Below are 19,642 nucleotides of genomic sequence, written 5' to 3' on the forward strand. Positions count from 1 at the left end.
CCATCTTACCGAGCGCGCCGCGCCGCGGGCCTCGCGCACCGACCCGGCTCCCGTCCGCCGCCTCGGCCAGGCCGCTGGCGCGCGGCTCTCGCGAGAACTCCGCGCCCGCCCAATCAGCGCCCGCGAGGAAGCGCTACCATAGAGAGGGCGCGCGGGATTGCGCGTGCGCGCCGCCTCGCCCACGCGCGCGCGGTGSAGGGGCCGCGACCATAGAGACGAGAGGTTGGGGTGGCGGGAGGACCATAGAGTTGAGGGAGGCCTTTGGCTTAAGTTGTTTAAAAATGGGCGAAAGTGACTGGAGTTTCACCTTTTTTTTCCCGTGGATTTGGGCTTGCTGGAGGGTGAGCGGCGGCACTTAGGGCTCTGCTTCATGGTCGTGTCAAAACGAGTCGTAAAGCAGCACGAGGGAATCCAGCGGGGCTTGTGAATGAAGCTGCTGTGAATCCAAAGCAAACAGACAAATAAAAAGCCTCAGCTGGTGTGTTTATGTGGAAAACAGGGCTTAAAAGGTGTAGTGTTTCCGTGTGGAGGACTGGAAATGGTAGTGCCCCAGAAAACACAACTTCCTCTGTATAGAATAAGGAGGCAGTTACTGCAATTGCTCAAATTACTCAAATTACTCAAATTACCTTTTTTTTTTTTTTTTTTTTTTTTTTTTTTGAGGAGCCATGAGCACCTCCAAAACTCGATTTCATTCATTAAAACTGCGTCCCTTTTGAAATGGAGAATCTCTACATTTAATCAACAGTAACAGCCTGCTCACAAGCAATCCGGTGGTGCACACTCACAGCCCGCTCATCACAAGCAGTCCGGTTGTGCGCACTCACAGCCCGCTCATCACAAGCAGTCCGGTTGTGCGCGCTCACAGCCCGCTCATCCCAAGCAATCCGGTTGTGCGCGCTCACAGCCCTGTTTCCTCGCGCCCGCCAGCACCTGCCCTCGTGACAAAGCACCAGCGTGGGCAGCCTGGCAATTCCTAGGATTTGACAGCAGGTTTTCCCCAGGAAAACCTTCCCCCATTSCCCCTCTATTCTAACATCCTTCTCCGCAGATTTGCAGCTTTTCTCCTAAATATTCAGACCTGCGTTTCTCGTTTTCCCGGAGTGTTAGGCTTGCAAATGTGCTTGTTTTTGCTGCTCTGGCTGTTTTGCAGGCTCCTCCCTGGGAGGTGGGGTTTCTCCCTCCATAAAGAGGGAGAAGGCGGCAGGAGACCCTCTCCAGGAGGGAATCCTGAGTTTGCCAGGTGGGAATCCCCATCCAGAGCAGGGAGGAGACASCAGAGGGTAATTCCTGTCCGTAATTCCTGTCGCAGCCGCTCTGTTGGTCGCAGGTGAAGAGCTGTGATGAGGTCTGGCCGCTTTCTATCGCGAGGAATAATATCCTGAATTATCCTGAGCAAAACAAGATTTTGTTTATCCTTCTGTGTCCTCTGGGCTGAAGTAAAAAGAGGTTGAAAGCGGCTCCTGATTTGTGGTTTTGCTTCTCACAAAAGCATGAAAACCACTGCATTCCCACCCTTATTTATTTATTTATTTATTTATTATTAAGGGGCTTTTCTGGCCAAAAAGAAGTTTGAGAAGTTTGTAATATATCTGTATAGAGTGCAATGCTCAGATGCATTCTCTTATTTTTCCCTTTCCCTAGGCTTTTCTAATTTTTTTTTTTTTTTTGTAACATGAAAGATTTTTTAGAGACTGAAGTGTATTTGAGAAGAGGTTTTACAGCCACTTCAGTGGCAAGAAAAATATCTTGAATGTTACTARTGAAGTGTTTTCCTAACGAGGCTGAAAACAAAGTGCTTTTCTGRTGCATGAATTGTTTTATGTGGCTAAATGATATTGAATAATACTGCTTCTAGTAACATATTTTGATGGTAGTATTAACCCAGTGTGATAAGATCCCAAATAACTAGAATTACTTTCTCTTGATATAGACCCATATTCCCTATATGTTTGAGGGGTTCAGCARTATCCTTAGTGATAAATGGCACATATTTTGTACCAATTCTGTCCTGATATGTTTAGTCACTTTCTCTTTTTCCCCCTTTTAACTTGCATCCTATTAAATAAATATTTAGCTATCTCATGTGTAACATCTGCTTGCTGTCTTTAATGACATATATGTTTGGAGGGATGCTTGTTCAGGGCATGGGATACTATACTGGATTTGGAAATACCCAGATGAGTAGCTTTGTTCCAGTAGATATTAAGCCTCATAAAAGGAAAAAGAGAGAAGGAAAACATAAAATTGTGTAGCAATTGATGGCAAAAAAAAAAAAAAAGTCATATCTCTTCTACTTTTTCTCTGAAGTGTATCCTAACTTCTGTTAGGATTATCCCTAAATTTGGAATCAAAACTTTTTTTTTCACTCTGAAAATCTTGCAGGATACATCTGTGGTTTGGAAGTTGGATTAGAATGCATAGAAGCCAAATATTTTGCTCTTTGGAAATTGCCCTGTGTCTTTGATATGTCAATGGCCTACAAAAATCTTATAGTAATAAGGGTAGCAATAATGGGAGCTTGGACTTTGTGAAGGCAACAAAATTGAGAATAAAAGTCACATATATCTGCCAAAGTAGCTCAGTGCAAGTTACAGAATTCTTGCTTGGATTCTGATCTGATAAACCTGATTTTACTTGGATAAGTGGTATTTAGAACTGGCTCCAATAAACCTCAAGCCAAAAACACTAATCTGTGAAGAAGTCACTAAAATCTCTGAAAAACTATGTATTCAGAGAAAGGTTTACCTGTAATTGGGGGGAAGTAGGTGGGGGAGAAATTTCTGCCAGCTTTTGGCCCCTGACATGGAAATGTTTTCCTTGGGTGAATATAATTAACTTGAGGGTAAAGTACTTTTTTGTTCAGTTAGTGCTTATGAAAAATGATGAACTGGCAGCCTTGGAGAATCAAGCACCCAMAGGAGACGCTACCTTGACAGCTACAGTGTCTGCTTTCAAGTGGTGTGCTCAACTGTGCAGGTGGAGAAGACTCTATGCAAAGAAAAGGTAAAAGGTTGAGCACAGCTGACAGAAATTATAGCCCTTCCTGACTTAAATTGATGAACTATCTGTTTAAAGAACAGATGGATGCTAGAAGAGACCTCATTCTTTTGCTTTTATTTCTATTCTTTTCATGGTCTAGCTTGATCTCCAGTGTTCACCTGGCTGTTGAAATTAGCTCTCCAGAATGTTCAATGGGGAAGAACGAAGAAAAGGGACTGAGCATAAAGTGAGTATTAGCTCTTGAGGCTCTGCATCTCCAAATATTTGAAAATCTTGATGAAGAGAAAGGTGAGTGAAAGAGTTGATATATGTTTGCAATTTTTCTCAGTATATGATTGATTAGAGGACATCCTCTTTGCAGCATAAAAGTAATGTCTTAGTGTGTATTATGAATCATAAATTATATATATATATATATAAAAAAAGTAGTGCCTATAGACCTGGGTCACCTTACATGATACACTGTAAGTAAGGCCATTTTGCAACTATCCAATTTAAATTAAAAAAAAAAARGGGGGGGGAGAAACTAAGGAGGGGGGAAAAAATAGAAGCTGCATCAGCTGCAGAACAAAGTCTCAGTGCATGAACTGACTAATAGTGAAAAGATTTTTGGAAACCAATTGAGACAAGTTTTAAGGAGAGTGGTGTAGAGAGCCTTGCATGTGTGAAGCCTAAGCCTCTCTAGTACTTAAGGAGAGCTAGATAAGACRCTTATTGGACTGTTTTAGAAGCTGATGGATAGTTAATCTTTCTGTCAGGATATTCCAGCAGTGCTTTGAGTTCAAAGCAGTTAGAAATGATATCATTGCATTACACAAAAGGGGCCTAAACTGAGTCAATAATCACATAATCACCAAGGAAATGATGATTTCTATATGCTGCGAGGAAAATGGAAATTTAGATTAGTAACCTTGGAGTATATTTCCAAAATAATGGGAAATCAGGCTCTAATGCGGAAGTGGAGGGAGACAGGGAAAGAAATGAGGCAGAGGAAGTGTTGAGGTATCGAAGAGATGTCACTGAGGTGACACAGGTGTTCACTCAGTAAAGATAGATGCTCTGGCTTGGGAATAGTGCAAACAAACCAATCTTTGTGTTAAAGATGTAGGTTTGAATTCACCAGCTGTGCACACTGAATCAGTATCATGGTGTAAACCATAATTATGTTTGCACAATCCCTGCATCGACAACACGCCATTAGCTTTTCCTAGGCACAAATCACTGTGAAGATTGATCTACCAAAGCATGAGATATTCTCCCTCCACTTCCCTTTCATTTATTGCAGACAAAGAGCACTCAAAAAACTACTATTTGGCCTTAATAATGCTGTCTTGTGCTTTGTACAGGGATCTCAATGTTTTTACTTCTTGGCCTTCCTGTGTGAGGTAAGTATTAATGTTGCCTSTTTTTGTGTCTGGAAAGAGGCTGACTTTGCACTTTTGCAAAGGAAGGCCAATAGTAGCATTTCTAATGTTATCCTGAACCTTTACCATCAGAAATCTTGTGTATATTGTACTTTAGACTGTAGATTTCTGTAAAAGGTAATTGAATTATTCCACAGAGTTAACACTATTTTACCTATTTATTTTACACCTCTGTCTTCTCATATGTTGTTAGTCCTTAAACATTGTACCTGCCTGGATACCAACTGAAATTAATYAGTTTATGAGGGAAAAAAATGTGCAGGATTATGGTCAAAGAACCAAACATGATTCCTCCAGTTCTGAATAATCATGTTACAAGTTTTTGTGTGACTTATGACTCATGCTGTAAATTTTGGGACTGCCTTTGCAATCTTTAGCTGAAGATTTTTCCTAATAACAACTGCCAAACACTGATGTGAGGAACAAAAYGTGGAGCTTGGGGTAGTCCTCCCACATAATGGTTTATAACCAAGTTTGACTATTGGAGAGTTTCTTTTGAGATGGAGGTAGTGGGAAGCCTCTGTGTGGTRTGAGGTAAGCCAGTGAACACTTCTCCCACAGCAATGAATAACCTGGACCCAAGGGAAGACATTACTGAGGTGATTGCTATWTGTTTTTTTTCAAATAGAGGTGGGCTAGGCTAGAAAAATAAACTGGAAGCACAACAGGAGCAGCTGAGCTGGAGAGCTGTGAAATGGGGGCAGGAGCAGCTGCGCCATCTTGATCCTGTCAGGAAGCTGCACCTGCCCGCCAAGAGAAAGGTYCTGGGGCAAAATAGTGCTTGGGGCTTGCAGGGCTGCGCGGCCCGGCCTCCTCCGGGCCTCAGGTGGTGACTGAGCGCGAACTGCCCGYGGGGGCGGCCCGGGAGCGGGTGACAACCGCGCCCGCCCCGTCGCCTTCCCGCGCGACCGCCATGTTGAGCGCCGGGGCGGAGCCCGCGCCCGCTCAGTCCTCCGAGCGGGCCGTGCGCAAAGCGGAGCGCGGTGGGCGCTCTAGGCCGCTGCSCGGCCGCCATGTCCGTCTCTATGGTAGCGGGGGAGGAGCAGCCCCCGCCCAGCGCTGTGGAGAGGCTGCGAGGAGGAAATGGCGGCTCGGCTCGGCTGAGTCCCCGCGGCGGCGGCGGCGATTCCCCCCCCCCGCGCTTTCCCCGCGGTGAGTGAGGGAGGCAGCTCGGGAAGCAGAAGGGGCGGGAGGAGGAAGGGAGCGGGGCCGCCGCGGCGGAGGAGGAGGGTGAGGAGGAGCGGCCGCCTGCTCCGGCCTTGGGCTCGACTAGAAAATGGAGGCGGGCGGGTGAGGGCGGCTGGCGCGGCCTGTTTGCAGGGCGCCCTGGGCTCGGCTGCAGCGCGCGGGCACGTCGGAGGCCTGGCCCGGCTCCAGAGGAGGTCGGCGACTCCGTGCGGGGGCCCCCCGAAAGAAGCCTTAGAAAAAATAAATAAATAAAAATAAAAAAGCCGCCGGCCCGTAAAGCTGCTAGCGCGGTTGGGCCGCAGCGGCGAGGACGCCCTGCGCGGGCGGAGCGAGCTGCGAGGTGGGTCTGGGCCCCTCCGTGTTGGGGGAGAGCCGAGGCAGGTCGCGCTCTGAGGCGGTCGACGTCATAACTGCAGCCGACACASTCCGCCGTGACGTCACGATCGACTTCCCGCCGTTTGCGGCCCATCTCGGAGGCCTCGTCGAGTGGGGCCTGCGGGCGCGGGGCATCCCGGCGACCCCCAGCTGGGCCCGGGCGTCCTGGGTGCGCGAGCGGAGCGGACCGGAGCCGCGGCTCCTTCCCATTCCTTCTGGGTTGAGGAAATATCCTCCCTATTGGTGAGTTACTTCAAAAAAGGTGGATTTCCTCCCGTTTTGGTGAGCCTCTTGTCCTTTCTCTGTATAAAGGCCCATGGCTCCAGACACTGCTTTTMGTTGTCTGGCTCTAAATATTAAATAATGCCCTCAGTCACTAAATTTATTCCTCCTCTCCTTCCTTTTTGCACTAATGTGCTTAAATGTCGTCTCATGGAGGTGATGGTCAACCTGTTTGCTGTTCATTTGTTTGCAAAAGTTATTCTTTTTATGGTGATCAAATTCTCTTTCAGACAGTTCAAGTAGTTTTCACCTTATACACCCCGAAAATATGTCAGTGATATGTGAAGAARATCCTGTAGTATAATACAATTTGTCATTTTTAATTGTGGAAGGACCATAAATCGTTTCAATGTGTTACAAAATATTTATATATACACATTCTTTTCATGATGTTTGCATGTAGCCTACTGTAGCTTAAAACAGTGTAACCTCTTGTTTATCTTGCATGGGCTTTCATGTTTTCCTTTTTCTAGGAACTCCAGGGGGCAAAATTGCTGACTCGTTTTAAATAACTTAAAAGAGTGTAAATATCCGATTCCTTGTTTTCCTGGTTTGTATTTTTGCTGGTTGATCTATTTTAGATATTTTTGCAAAAGCAGCTCTTTTGAATACTCACTAAACACAGGTTGTTCAAGTAAATTTTGATGACTGATTTTTCAACTCTTATTTTGCTTTTTTTGGGGAGATCTTCACATTTACCACTTTCTATATTATGCACAGTTTTCTTAAAAGTGGTAATTTGAACTGATTTAACTTTAAGCTTGTTCTGCTGATATTTCTAGAAACAAACTCACCAGCACTTTTGAACAACTAAATTGCTGTTCAGTGAAAACGGATCATGCTCAGTTACAAGTGTAGCATATACAGTGTTAATTGTAATAGATATTTTGGGTCACGCTCCATTTATGTGTATGCCAGCTGCTCATTACTGTTCTTTGACATTTGGGGCTTTCTTTAGGAATAAACATAAAAGCGTGCTGCAAATAGCTTTTCATCACTAGACTTTAAGTTTTTGTGTATGTGTGCATGTATGTGTAATTTTTTTTCCTTGACAGTTCCAGAAACACATTGCACTCAAAGCTTTTTTAAATGCACTTTGGTAGAAGAATAAATGAGCATGTTATTCTTCAAACTGCTTTGAGACTGTGTGGCTCCACTGGTTTGTTGATTTGAAGATTAAAACTTAAAATATATATTTTTTTCCCCAAGAGTTCTGGCTCCCCTTTTTAAACAAAATTAAGGGAGTTTCTAGTTAGTTCATTTCTAACAGCATGGAGATAATTTTGTTCTGGTCTGACTTTATGTACAGCATTAAAAATGTAGTTTTAAAAATACTCAGGTATGTTTAATGCACAAACCATTCAAATGCTGCTTTTCATATAACTGAGATGYGTTGTCATTTATGTTTAAGAAAAACTTTAGAACTCCTGGAAACATTGCTAATAGAACTATAAAAAGCCAAAGTAGTAAATAAAATTGAATAAATATTTCATAGTGGACTCATCACCAGTTACCCTTTGCTCTACATAATCCTACCTGACTATTAAGGTTATCTAGAAGTGAATTATATTATTTATATTCAGTTAAAAAGTCATTGTTTTTACAGTTGTAACTTAAAATTGTGTTTTAAATTTATGCRATCTGAAATTTTGGCTGTGTTAGAAGAGGTCAAGATTACAGACATTTTCATGTCTGTGATTCATTTATAAAACTTAATGAAAGTGAAAGGGAAATGAAGGGATTTTACTTGTTAAGAGCAGATGGWTTCTGTTTGCCTGGTATCTGTCTCTGCTGGTTCCGCATTGTGATACACCTTCTGCCAGGTGTCTCCTGTAGTGCTATAACACAGTGACAAGAAGGAGACAATTATAACATAAGCAAGGTTATGTTAACTTTTTATGCAACTTTTTAAGCTTCTTAGTGGGTTATAGAGCCTCAGTCTTAGCTGAACCTTAAGACCGCTGTTAGTTGCATTTTAAGGCTTATATAAGTATTATGTTTTTATTTAAAACAGCTTCTAAAATAACTGAATACTTCACAGGTACTTATGATGGTTAATTCAATAGCATTGGTGGATTTTGAAGTTCAGAAGTACTTTAATTTTCCAGTGGGGGAGCTATGACAAAAGATATTTAATGAATATTATATATGTCTGCATAGTAAGTCCATATTAAAATTGGAAATTGAATTGTTTCCTCCATTTGCAATACCAAAATTAGTTTTTTTTTTGCTAAATAAGTTTTTTTTTCAGTTCATTTTATGAAACTTTCTTATGGGTTAAGTAGAGACTTAATAACTGATTTCAGATTTTAATACCTTACCTTTGCAAACAAAATAAGCCAAAAATCATATGTGAAAACGTAGAGGATTTTTCTTAAATTTGCTGATAGGGTCAGAAATTGAAATCAAGTACATGTTCTGGGTTCACTTCTGCCAATAGGATTGTAGTAGATATTTGAAGTACAATGTAAAGCTAAGTTTTATATAAAATACATATATATGTTTATAATATAACTAAATATTGTAAATACTATATTTTAAAAATAAAAATTTTTAGGGAGGATAGATACAATCACTTCATGTATTACAATAGTGTTAACTTGACAGAAGCTTGCACAGCTTTACTAATATTGTGGACAAGATTTGGGGAAGAKTTAGGTACAGTGTAACTATTCAAACTGAAATTTGACAGTTCTAGGATTGTAATCTTATATGTGTGCCAAGTTATGAATATTTGATATCTTTGTAATATTTAACTTGTTAAATGTAAACTCGATAAACAGTTACTGTCTCACTTAACAGCTGAAGTTTCCTAACAATTGTGATAAAGAACAGAATTCCATGATAGTTCACTGGGAAAATGTCTGATTTGCAGTTTCTGAAAATATATTTAGGGCTGCTAAAGAGGTCAGGTTCAGTAGCAGATAAATGAACATTAGGCTGATAAGCATTATTTATTTTGTAATGTGTTCAAAGCAATGGCAAAAATATGATAAAAGGTTATTGTGTTTTGAATACTGTATATTCGATATCCAGTGGCAAACTTAAACAGAAATTGGATATTTCTGTTTAAACTAGAAGCTATGACTTGTRAAATTGGCATGCGCTAGAACCTTACTTGTGCAGTGAGGGTTATGTTCTTCAGGATTTCTGGCCTTGGAAGGCCTCCTTTTTTTGCTTTTTTTCCCCCTCCATTTTATATAATAAAAAAAAGGCAGAGCCATCTGCACTGTGATGCTGCAGAACTCTTCTTCATGAGCAGAATCTGTTTACCACCTTTTCCTTGCTCGTGCTGTTTGAACTTGAAGAGCATAAGGAAAACTGAACAAAAACTTACAAAAAAAAAAAAAAGGTAGGCTTCAGAAAATATTGCATAGAAAGGGTGGAAAAAGCCAATTGTCAGTCTAGTAGTAGGACCGCATGTAGTCTTTTAAGTTACAGTGAAGCTCTGGATTAGAAAATGTTAATATATTTAATGCTATTTGTGTTCTTTCATTTAAAAGTAAGTTAGTGTCTGCTTATATGCAGGAAACAGTCAATTGAATTTGAAAGTGTTCATCAAACTTGATTATGGGCCTACAGTTTGGGGCATGTGCAGTTTGTGAAAGTGTCCTATGTTTAGATTTGGCCTTTATGAAAGTTTTGTCAGTGTAGTTGTTAGTTCTTTCTCCAGCTGTCAACTGTGAAACAGCCTTGTTGCTAAAGCCTTTCACATATGCAAATTTAAATTCTTTGAATAAAAGAACAATGAAGTTTCAAATTTTTACTTCCTCGTGATACAAACTGCTGCTCTGCTTGGAAGGTCTTGTGCTAGTGCATTAATGCAGTTACACTGATAAAAACAATCTTGAGTTGCTCTTGTGACACCCAGTGCCCTCTCCTGTAGCTGGAGTGAATCCTACAGGTAAAAGTGCAGCTCTGCTGGTATCGTCCTCTCTGTGCAAGCAGCTCGTGGCAGCCCTGCTGTGTTGAGCAGGAATTGAGCCCTTTCATGTTCCCGACTGTGCAAATCTGTAGTGTAGACGTGACCATGGTCTTGTCTGCTAAATAATAAAGTTTTCATATTTGCTAGGTTTTTGGTTTTGCTTGCTAAAGTGTCATGAATATTTATGACAAAGTGCCCTTTAGATGAGTTTTAGCTACAGGAACTTCACTTCCGCTTGAAGAAGTAGATTTTTTTGTTGCTTGTTCAAATTCGTGCTGTTTTCATTCAGCTGCACTACCAATTTAATAGTCCTTTTTTATTATTTTTTTTTAAGGGATGGTTTTGAACCTGTATGGCACAAGCTGAAATCAGATTTGAAATATATATATATGTGTGTATTTAGCTTGGTAAAATTATTTTCTAGTCTGAAAGACATCAAAATAAACCTAAGAGCGTGTTTATTTTGTGCTGTGTCAGTTAGGAAGTCCCCGTTCGCTTTTTTGTTTGGATTAGTTGTGTCATGCTGTGGGGTTGTCTTTTCTGTCTGTTACGATGTGCCAAAGTCCACTGTGTGTGCACAGTTGCTTGATTTTCTGCATGCCCATTAAATGCAGCTCTTCCAGAGGGTCTCGGATTAACTGCAGATGTGCAGGATTGCAGTACTGTGTGCGCTCAGTTAATCCATCATGTGAGACCATGGCAGTGGCCCTTTAGAGCCAATGCAAGGTAAGTGAAAACAGCCTGACTACTTTTTTTTCTTTTTTTCCCAGCATCTTGGGAAAATATAAAAAGCCTAGATAATGTTTGTGTTTTTAATCTTATTAGGTGACTGATACAAGCACTGCCACTGTTTAGTACTTAGTATTTTCATTGTGCACTTAACAGACTGTCCTGTACTGATATGGGATAAGTGTTTTGCGCTATACACTGGACACCTAAAATAATTCTTCAGCACCAAACAAAATAGCATTGAAAAATCAAAGCACTCAAAGTCAAAAAGTCTGAGAGCCACAAAATTTTGTTGATGTGATCTCTCTTGAGTTTTCAGGGATGTCTGACAATAGGAAGGTATTAGTGAGCCCTAGTTTGCCTAAAATGTTTGTAATTTTTAAGGATGCCTGGACTTTTGATCCTGAACTGTGACTCATCTACAATAGTCAAATTCTGAGATACTGAACTAGTATTTGGGGACGTGGTGTGAGGCTCATGTTAGTTTTCTTACTTCTCCCYGAACCTGGACTCAAGCCTTGCTGGCTCTCTCGTTCTTCAACCCTCGTTACTTTTCTCCAAATAACAATGTTTCTATTTCACAAGTTTTTTTAAAGGTAGCTTCCTTGAAAAAGATACTTAAATCAATAAGCAGTGGATACGCTTTAAATGAAAATAACGACTGTATCTATTTGTACCTATAAGAGGAACTATTGAGCTATACCAGCAGAGCATTTTTAGTGTGGATATGGTTATTCTGTCAAGTCTGTGCTTTATGTTGGTAAACGCCTATGAATACCAGGGGCTCTCTGATAGCTTTAAGACAGACTTGGACAACATGGACTTTCCTCAGAGACATGTTAGAAAGTTAAGTTTTTTTATGCAGCTTTCTGTTGCCTCTTGCTTAGGTAGCCCTTTCTGGGAAGAGCCAATGGAGAGAATTGCACTGAAATGTTTTTTTTTTCCAGTCATTACACAGTTCTTATTGCAAAACCTTTTTAGTGCTATTCTTTATTTCTTCGTACCTTTGCCTATGGCTCGCATAAAATTAATTATTTATGTGCAAAAAAGGTTTTGCCCCCTGGTTCCTTTGAGCTGCTTTTCTGATATTTGAAGATGCAAGGAGTTAATTTTGTTGCTGCTCCATAGAAACAGTATGGATTTTTTTTTCAGATCTCGTCTTTGACAAGTAGACCTATAGCCATTTTACACACAATCAGTCTTCTGACTGTTTAGTTACTGGTGCTCCATTTCTTTTATTCACATCAGAAATGTTGTGTTCTGAACCAGTCAAATTTCTACATGATACTAGTATATCAATACTTAACAGGGTTAAAGTGAGCATGCAGTATCAGTATTGAATAGAGTCGCCATTGCACCATTCCAGAAAGCATGCTTTCTGTGCTGGTTGAAACATCCTGCAGTTTTTTTAAATATTTGATGCCTCTCCTAGATATTTTGGTGTTTTGGTTTTAGYCAAATACCTTGCATCTCAAACAATATTTTCTGAGTAACCTCTTGGAGAAGTATAACTGAAGGCTAGCTACACATCATTCTGATAAGAACTAATATCTTAAATCTTGGCACAGATTAGAGTTGATGAGGGCGTCGAACTGAAACTTGTCACTTAGTAATACCTGCTTTTAATGACTAGAAGGTGGAAGACCGTTATTTTTCTTTGGATTTCTTTGCAGGTACCAGTACTCTTCTGCATTCTCATTAATGCTGGTTTGGGGGAATATATGAAATTTTATATTGAACCTTGTGATTTTTCAAGATCTCTGTCCCATTTTGGGGCCCTCATAATTGAATGTCTATAAAACATTAGCTTGAAGGTTCAGTATAAGGATTGTTTAAAGGGGAAGCCTTTTTTCTCTGTTACAGGAGATGTAAACCTCCTTCCTTAGGTAATATGACAGAATGAATCAGTTTGAGCAGCAACTAGGGCCTGTCACAAGTCTTAAGTGGGAGATAAAACTTGCTCTCTTTGATGCATTTGTAGCCCTGGATACAGATTCTTGCTTCTTTCAGAAGCAAATACATCTTTTTATAGAGTTCTTGGGGCAAGTATGAAGATGTGATAACTAGTAGGTGCCTGATATTAGTCATTTTTGACTGAAATATTCATGGAAGGTGCTTATGTAACTTGGTAAGTATATGGTGCAGGGACTTGTGCAGAGTACAGCAGATCTGCTGTGCACTGAAGTGTTGTCATCCAACAACCTGGGATAATGTGCAGCATATTTCTCCTCCAAATGTTGTTAACAGATGAATATTAGTGAGAAGATAAMTATTGCTAGTGTTTCCTATAGATTTCTCAAGAAATAAATATCTAAACTGAGTTTCAAGAATTTACCTTGAATTTTATATTGCAGTTTTGCCTGCATTCAAGTACTCAGACTAAGGAGATTTTTTTTGTGTATGCTTAGTTGAAGTTTGTTATTAGTAAGCCATCTTTCAAAACTTTTAGAGTGAAATCTTCCCAGTTAGCTTGTACAGGAAAGCCATAATTCATTTAGAATTTTAACCTGTAAAAAKATAAAATCTGTATGTATTAGGTGGACCAGTAGAGTGCATTATCTTTTTAGGGCAAACTCGAGAACAGTACAAGTAAGGTTACTGGTTTGAAGACGTAAGTAACTTCGTAAAATGGCAGAAAAGTTGCATGTGCTTGAGAAGGTTTTGTTTGAATATGAGTCAATAATGTGTTTACAGAAAGGAAGATAAGTTACAGAATTTCCATTTTGTTCAATGTTGATTATCGAAGGTGTGTTGGAGAATAGAGTTTTAGTATTACACGTTTGTGAGCAGGAGGTATTGCAGTAGCAGAATATAGAAATTCGGGCATATCTTTCGTGACTCCTGTTACGTTGGTTATTGATTATTACTCTAGAATTTCTTGAGGCCACASAGAATGAATGTTGTGCTTGTAGTATTTAGTAGTTAGAGAATCTTCAGGGATGATGAATTTTAGTGGTAGTCTTTGTGGTCTTGCAGAATGTGCAGCCCTGTGTTTTATGTTTCTTACTGCTTGAGAATACTTGACCTAATTGTGAAATTAAAGGCATGTGTCACAGTCTTTATAATTTGATGACATCTTTTTTGGTTAAATATATTTTTCTCTTTAGTTGAAAATCTTGCCTGTGATCAGGATTTAATATACATTGTTATTGATGGTTTTATGTTTTTCTCTGCATAATTTGCATTGATAGCTTCTGGAGTTTAGTTTAAAGTTGCATTCAGCTACATAATTTGTTCTGGGGAAACAAAGCACTTGAGCCAAATCCTAACAGAGGAGAAAATACAGAATGTCTTCAAAAAGAATAGCCAGTTAGAAATGATTTGACATCACACTTATGAACTCTCTCTGACGTTGTTAACGATGAGACAGTAACTGTTAATACAAAAAAAGACATGAAGATTGAATCTTTTTTTGTTGTTTTTGATTGTTATTTATATCCAAAGTGCACTATGCAGTCTTGCYACTGGGTGGGGTATGACTGTAGTAGATTAAAATGCATTATACTCAAGTAACCAGAATGTCTGCTAAGAAGAAAAAGTGCTAATTACATTTTTGAAATGTTTTAGTGATATTAGCTCTGTGCTTCAAATACAAATGTAAAAAGCATGTTGCACACATGCTTTAGGTTGAGGCACACGGATACCTATTCTTGCAATACAAAGTTTTTTTTTACTGGATAATTTATTCAGATAAGTCATTTAGATACGCCTTTGCTTGTTCAAGAATCTGTTTTCATGGTGTACTATTAGAATTGAACAAGAAGTGATTAGCTGACTTTCCCTCTTCCTTTAGGCGTATCATTTAAAAATTGCATGATGTGTGATCAATTGGAGATTCTGAACAGGGAGATTGAAAGGTTATTACAGAGCAACATCGTGGAAGAAGGCACTTTAAACTCGGACTGTCCTCAGCCATCAAGGACTGACTCCTTGGATAGAATCACTGATTCAGACAATGGAGCAAAATACATATTAGTGCAGGTATTCAATGCCATGAGATGTAGTGCTTAGGTGTTTTTTGAATCAGATTGTTCTTTACTGTGTAATATTCCCCCCACCTTCCATCAGAGATCATAGAGAAGGCTGAAAATGTAGAACTATGCATTTTTTCCCCCCTATTTCTTCTTTTCCACGGTCATGCAAATTTTGGATTTTTTTATTGGAGAAATAATGAAGTGATCTACTGATGGCATTCCAGTTTGGGGAGGGGTCGATATTTTCCCCCTTTACCTTCCCGTATTTGGGACAGTAACATGGCCCTGGAGAACACTCAAAAATAGTAAAAATGGTGCAAGTTGTCTGTGTAGTTTAACATTAATTGTTTTTTAATTTGACTTTCCCCATCTGGAATATAAATTATTACTCATGTTGTAATGATTTTCTATATCCAGTATAGCAGTTCCCCTGCATCCTTAATTGCAAAATCCTGACACAGTCTGTGGCCATTTGTGTTGTTCCAATACTGCTGCACTTTTCACTGATTTATTTTATAGGCCAGTTTAAAAGTGATTTTTCCTATCCTGTCCAGCTAGTCATCCCTTTCTTTACAAGTCTCATGTTCTTGGCAGATTTTTTTAGGTTAAATGCAGGCATTTCCTACTAATTTTCAAGCTCATAAGAGCTGAGAAGCAAGCAATTGATCTTCATGTTTGAATTTGCCATTCTCTGCGTCACACCAAACAGTTAAATCTCGTTCAGAGGCTTAAAATGAACTCCTTGTTTCTGAATTACTTTGGAATGGTTAATTCTTGGGGGAATATACAGTTATCRTGAAAGTGTGTCTTGTGGTGTCCTTGAAACAAAGCTTCTGAAACTTGCTAGATTGCAAACTATTTTAGTGAAGGAAATGATAATAAGGAGCATTCCTCAATTCTGAAGCTCTGCCTTTCAACACTGCTGAGTAGCCAACTGGATTTAAAGCACCAAAGCTGTAGACATCTTCAGGGATGAAATTTAGTGCAGACTGGTAAATAATCCTTATGGTAAACCAGGGTATTCTGATGTGATTTTAAAAGCATTTCTGTATTTTTATTGCACAATACATACACTTGTGTTAAATTCAAGTGTCTCAATGTTTTTGGGTACTGTAGTTGAAATAGGTTTGTTGAGTACAGTTTGTTACTGTTCTGAAAATTATGATGATCTCTAGAGAAATCTGAGAGTGCTGTCATATTTTGTTTATATTTGAAGGACTTGGCCACTGATTGGTGGTGCCCTATTTTATTCATTCTTCTTTCAGTTTCTTTTTGGAAGCAGGAAACTATCAAAATGGGCAAAATATGAATATGGATAGAGACAAAAAAAGCCAAATCTTAAGTATACAATGGTAGCTAAGTCTATAAATATATTTTTTTTTTCTTTTTTTTTTCTTTCCAGAAGCCAGCAGAAAAGGGAGAGTTCGAGTCTCTGAGTTGTCCACAGAACCAGTCTGGCACTTCTGAATCAGAAAATTCAGCAAGTGCTGGAAGGATAATGCTGAATGAGTCTGATCCTTTGCTGCCCTCCTCTGGCTCTCCCTTTCAGTCRGATCTGCAAGGAGAAACCACACGAACCTCTAATGCTGTGACAGGTAAAGCATAGAGAGGCCATTGAAGACACTTCTTATTTTTTTACATTTTACCTGGAACTTGAATCTCAGAATTTGGATTCCCCTCTTAAAAGTTATGCTGTAACTTTTAGTGTTCATCTTCCAAGGTAAACAAAGGTGTGACTTTGTTCTTGCTTTTACTTGTTCTATCCTTGCTTATAATGTAGCTTTTTTGTATGATTATAGTTTCAGTTGCCTTCTTTAAACAATGCGGTTCAGTCCAATGCCATTATGGTAGTGACTTTTTGAGAATTTAATGGCATTTCATGTTAGAAGTAGATTCAGCTTTTTATCATCGTACTAGAGGCTTAAAATTTACTTTTGAGTTCTGCTGCAGTGCTTAAATTAATCAGTTACTGTCCCGGGGTCTGTTGTCTATACAAAATAATTCGTAATACTCACTTAAGTTGTTTCATGGGAAATGGTTTAAGTGCTTAAGTTTTAGAGAACTTGAAAATTTATGCTGTTTATTTTAATTGTTTTCATAGTATCTGGATTTAAACTACTGTTTTCCCTATAAAGGGCTTGTTTGGTGTGTCAAAAAGGTAAATCAGCAGATAGAGTATTTGAAATAGCCATTTGTAACCAGTATAAACTGCAAGATTTAAAAGCATAAAAACATTGGAAAGAAAAAGGCTTGCTCAAGGATGCTCCTCGGAAGCTTCCTGTTGCTGTAGTATGAACAGCTTTTAGAGGCATTATTTAAATTCTCTCAGCAGTTACTGTTACCGAGGAGCTCTGTAAACATTCCGCTTGAGCTCGTTGATGCTGACCTTGAGCCAGGAGGCTGTATGTTGGGGAGTGGAGGGGCTGGGGGTGTTGGTGTTTCTAAAATACTGTTTTTGATTACCAATTCATTCCRGTGTGTGCTTATCACTGCCTACTGCAGTACCTGAGCAATGTAATTGTAATAAAAAAACCTGCCAAGCGTAGTTACTATGTTCGCTTAGCATGTTTACATTGTGTGCAGCTCCTCTTTAGTGTATGTGATGCAATACTAATTTTAGTATTTGCACGAGCAAGTTTATATTTGAATTGCTTAGAGTCCAGTCTTTGGTTTTATATTTGTGTTATTTGCTTTCTATCTTTCCAAGTAAGAGTCTACTAGATTGCTGAGAAAGACTTGAAAATTGTAGTCCCAATTGTTAGCTTAGCTCATTTTTTTCTTCTTACTATTTTTGTTTTTCTRTGGTGCTCTCTGTGATAGTTATAAGTTTTTATATTAATCCTTTTCTGTATGTTATTTTTAGTTAAATTAGGTGGGCTGAGAACCTCTTTGTAAATAACGGTATCAAGGAGCAGCCTTTCTGCAGTTCCATTCAATACAGACTTTAAAAAAAAAATTCTTTATGGATATGACTGCAAAAATTTTGTATTATTCCTATCCAATGAAACTTGCTAAAACATGTGAGAACTTTGAAGGAAAGGTATATACTGCAGTCTTTGAGTCTGTTCTGCCGTTGATGAAAGACTGCTTTTTCTGCTCTTTTTGACATTTTCTTTAACATCAAAAGACTCATTTCTCCATTCTGTCGTGTATAATTTAAACAGCAGTAGCTTTTTAATGATTACTATTGTTTCTACTTCATATTTTATCCTGCTGCAGATCATAAGCAGAGTTTTCTAGCASAAATTAATTTCTTCAAATATTAATATGCCAGAATAGTATCCACAGCCCTRTGTTTCTACTTAGTGCTTCATTTAATTCAGTGATCTTTGTGTTGTTACTCAGTGACCATTAGTGGCTTGAAAATCGCTATTCTGTATACTCTTTATGCTACAATAACTGAGATTATTACTGAATATTTACTAATTGTTTGGGTTACAGATCTTGCTGAATGTTAAGCTTTGAACCTTGTGTTTGTCTTCAGTTTTTCAGAGTGGGGACAGTGGTGTCCAAACTATGGAGGAAGTTGTGAGTTCACAACCTGTGCCATTAGAATCTGAAAATAATACTGACAACATGGAAAATAATTCCCCTGGTAAGATTTTTTCTGTTTAAATTGAGCAGAAATTATGTTTAAATGTCTAGTTTTAAAAYACTGAATTTAAAAAACTAAACAAAGCCAAAACCAGAAAGTTCTAGAAAATCATTTTCCCTCAGTACTGGTTTAACAAGTATTCTCTTGTTTTTAGCGTCAGTTTTGGATGACAAGGGCGAGCAAAGTAATGAGGAGGAACAAAAAACTGTCAAACCTACAAGTAAAGAGTTCAGGAAAACCTGGGGTTTTCGAAGAACTACTATTGCTAAGCGAGAAGGTACAGGAGACCTTGACATGGACTCTAGTGAACAGCAGCCACAACAAGGCTTAAACCTCAGGCGCAGTGGACGACAACCCAAGCGAACAGAAAGAGTGGAAGAATTTCTTACCACAGTAAGACGTAGAGGGAGGAGGAATGTTCCTGCTGCTCTGGAAGATTCAAGTGAAGCAGCATCCTGTCCAGCTACGGATGCTGAAACTGCCTCAGAAGGTAGTGTAGAGAGTGCTCCAGATATAAAACCCAGCACTCGCAGTAGTACTAGGAGCTGTAAGGATCGGAGAGCCTCTAAAAGAAGACGTACAAAAGAAGAGGAGGAGGAGGAGGATGAAGAGGAAGAAGAGGAGGAGGAGGAGGAGGATTCTTCTGGAAGTGATAGTGATGGGTTGACACTGAAGGAACTGCAGAATCGGTTAAGGAAGAAACAGGTTGACAAAAAACCTGTGCAACTGACATTAAAAGAAATACAGAACCGTCTGAGGAAGAAAAACACAGAACAGGATCCTTCAGAAACAGCTGATAACCAGGCTGAAGAAGAAGTAAAGACTGAACTGCCTGTCAAACAAGAGCCTGAAACTGCAGACAGCCCTGAGGTTGCCAGTCAGGTGGTTGTGTCAGAGGAGCACACTGAAGATCTTCAGGCTGAAGACATAAAACCTGCCCTTGGAGCAAAAGGGGTTGCAAGTGAAGAACCTGAAGAGTTCCCAAAAAGCAAGCCTGAATCTGAGATTTATGACCCCAATACTCTCTACTGTATTTGTCGCCAGCCTCATAATAACAGGTGGGGAGAACTTAACTAAACCACCAATGCTTTTTCTGTGACGGAAGCAAACTAGTTGCTAAAGTTTACCTTTTGAATGTGTCTAAATG

At 39.4% G+C, this 19,642-nt stretch overlaps 2 protein-coding genes across 2 annotated transcripts in view; one reads left to right on the forward strand and one right to left on the reverse strand.

Annotated features, from left to right (window-relative positions):
* Positions 1-28, reverse strand: part of GID8 (GID complex subunit 8 homolog) — a 6,485-nt gene extending 6,457 nt beyond the window's left edge. The window contains exon 1 of the mRNA XM_026042267.1: positions 10-28. The gene's annotated coding sequence lies outside the window, so the exon portion shown is untranslated. The remainder of the gene's footprint in view (positions 1-9) is intronic.
* A 14,696-nt stretch (positions 29-14,724) lies between these two features.
* Positions 14,725-19,642, forward strand: part of DIDO1 (death inducer-obliterator 1) — a 36,857-nt gene continuing 31,939 nt past the window's right edge. The window contains exons 1-4 of the mRNA XM_026042272.1: positions 14,725-14,907; positions 16,303-16,495; positions 18,385-18,495; positions 18,650-19,553. Coding sequence (XP_025898057.1) covers positions 14,740-14,907; positions 16,303-16,495; positions 18,385-18,495; positions 18,650-19,553 — 1,376 coding nt within the window. The 5' untranslated portion in view covers positions 14,725-14,739. The remainder of the gene's footprint in view (positions 14,908-16,302; positions 16,496-18,384; positions 18,496-18,649; positions 19,554-19,642) is intronic.

Source organism: Nothoprocta perdicaria, unplaced genomic scaffold (assembly GCF_003342845.1).
Source record: "Nothoprocta perdicaria isolate Ctin4 unplaced genomic scaffold, notPer1 scaffold_3, whole genome shotgun sequence".
Lineage (NCBI taxonomy): Eukaryota > Metazoa > Chordata > Aves > Tinamiformes > Tinamidae > Nothoprocta > Nothoprocta perdicaria.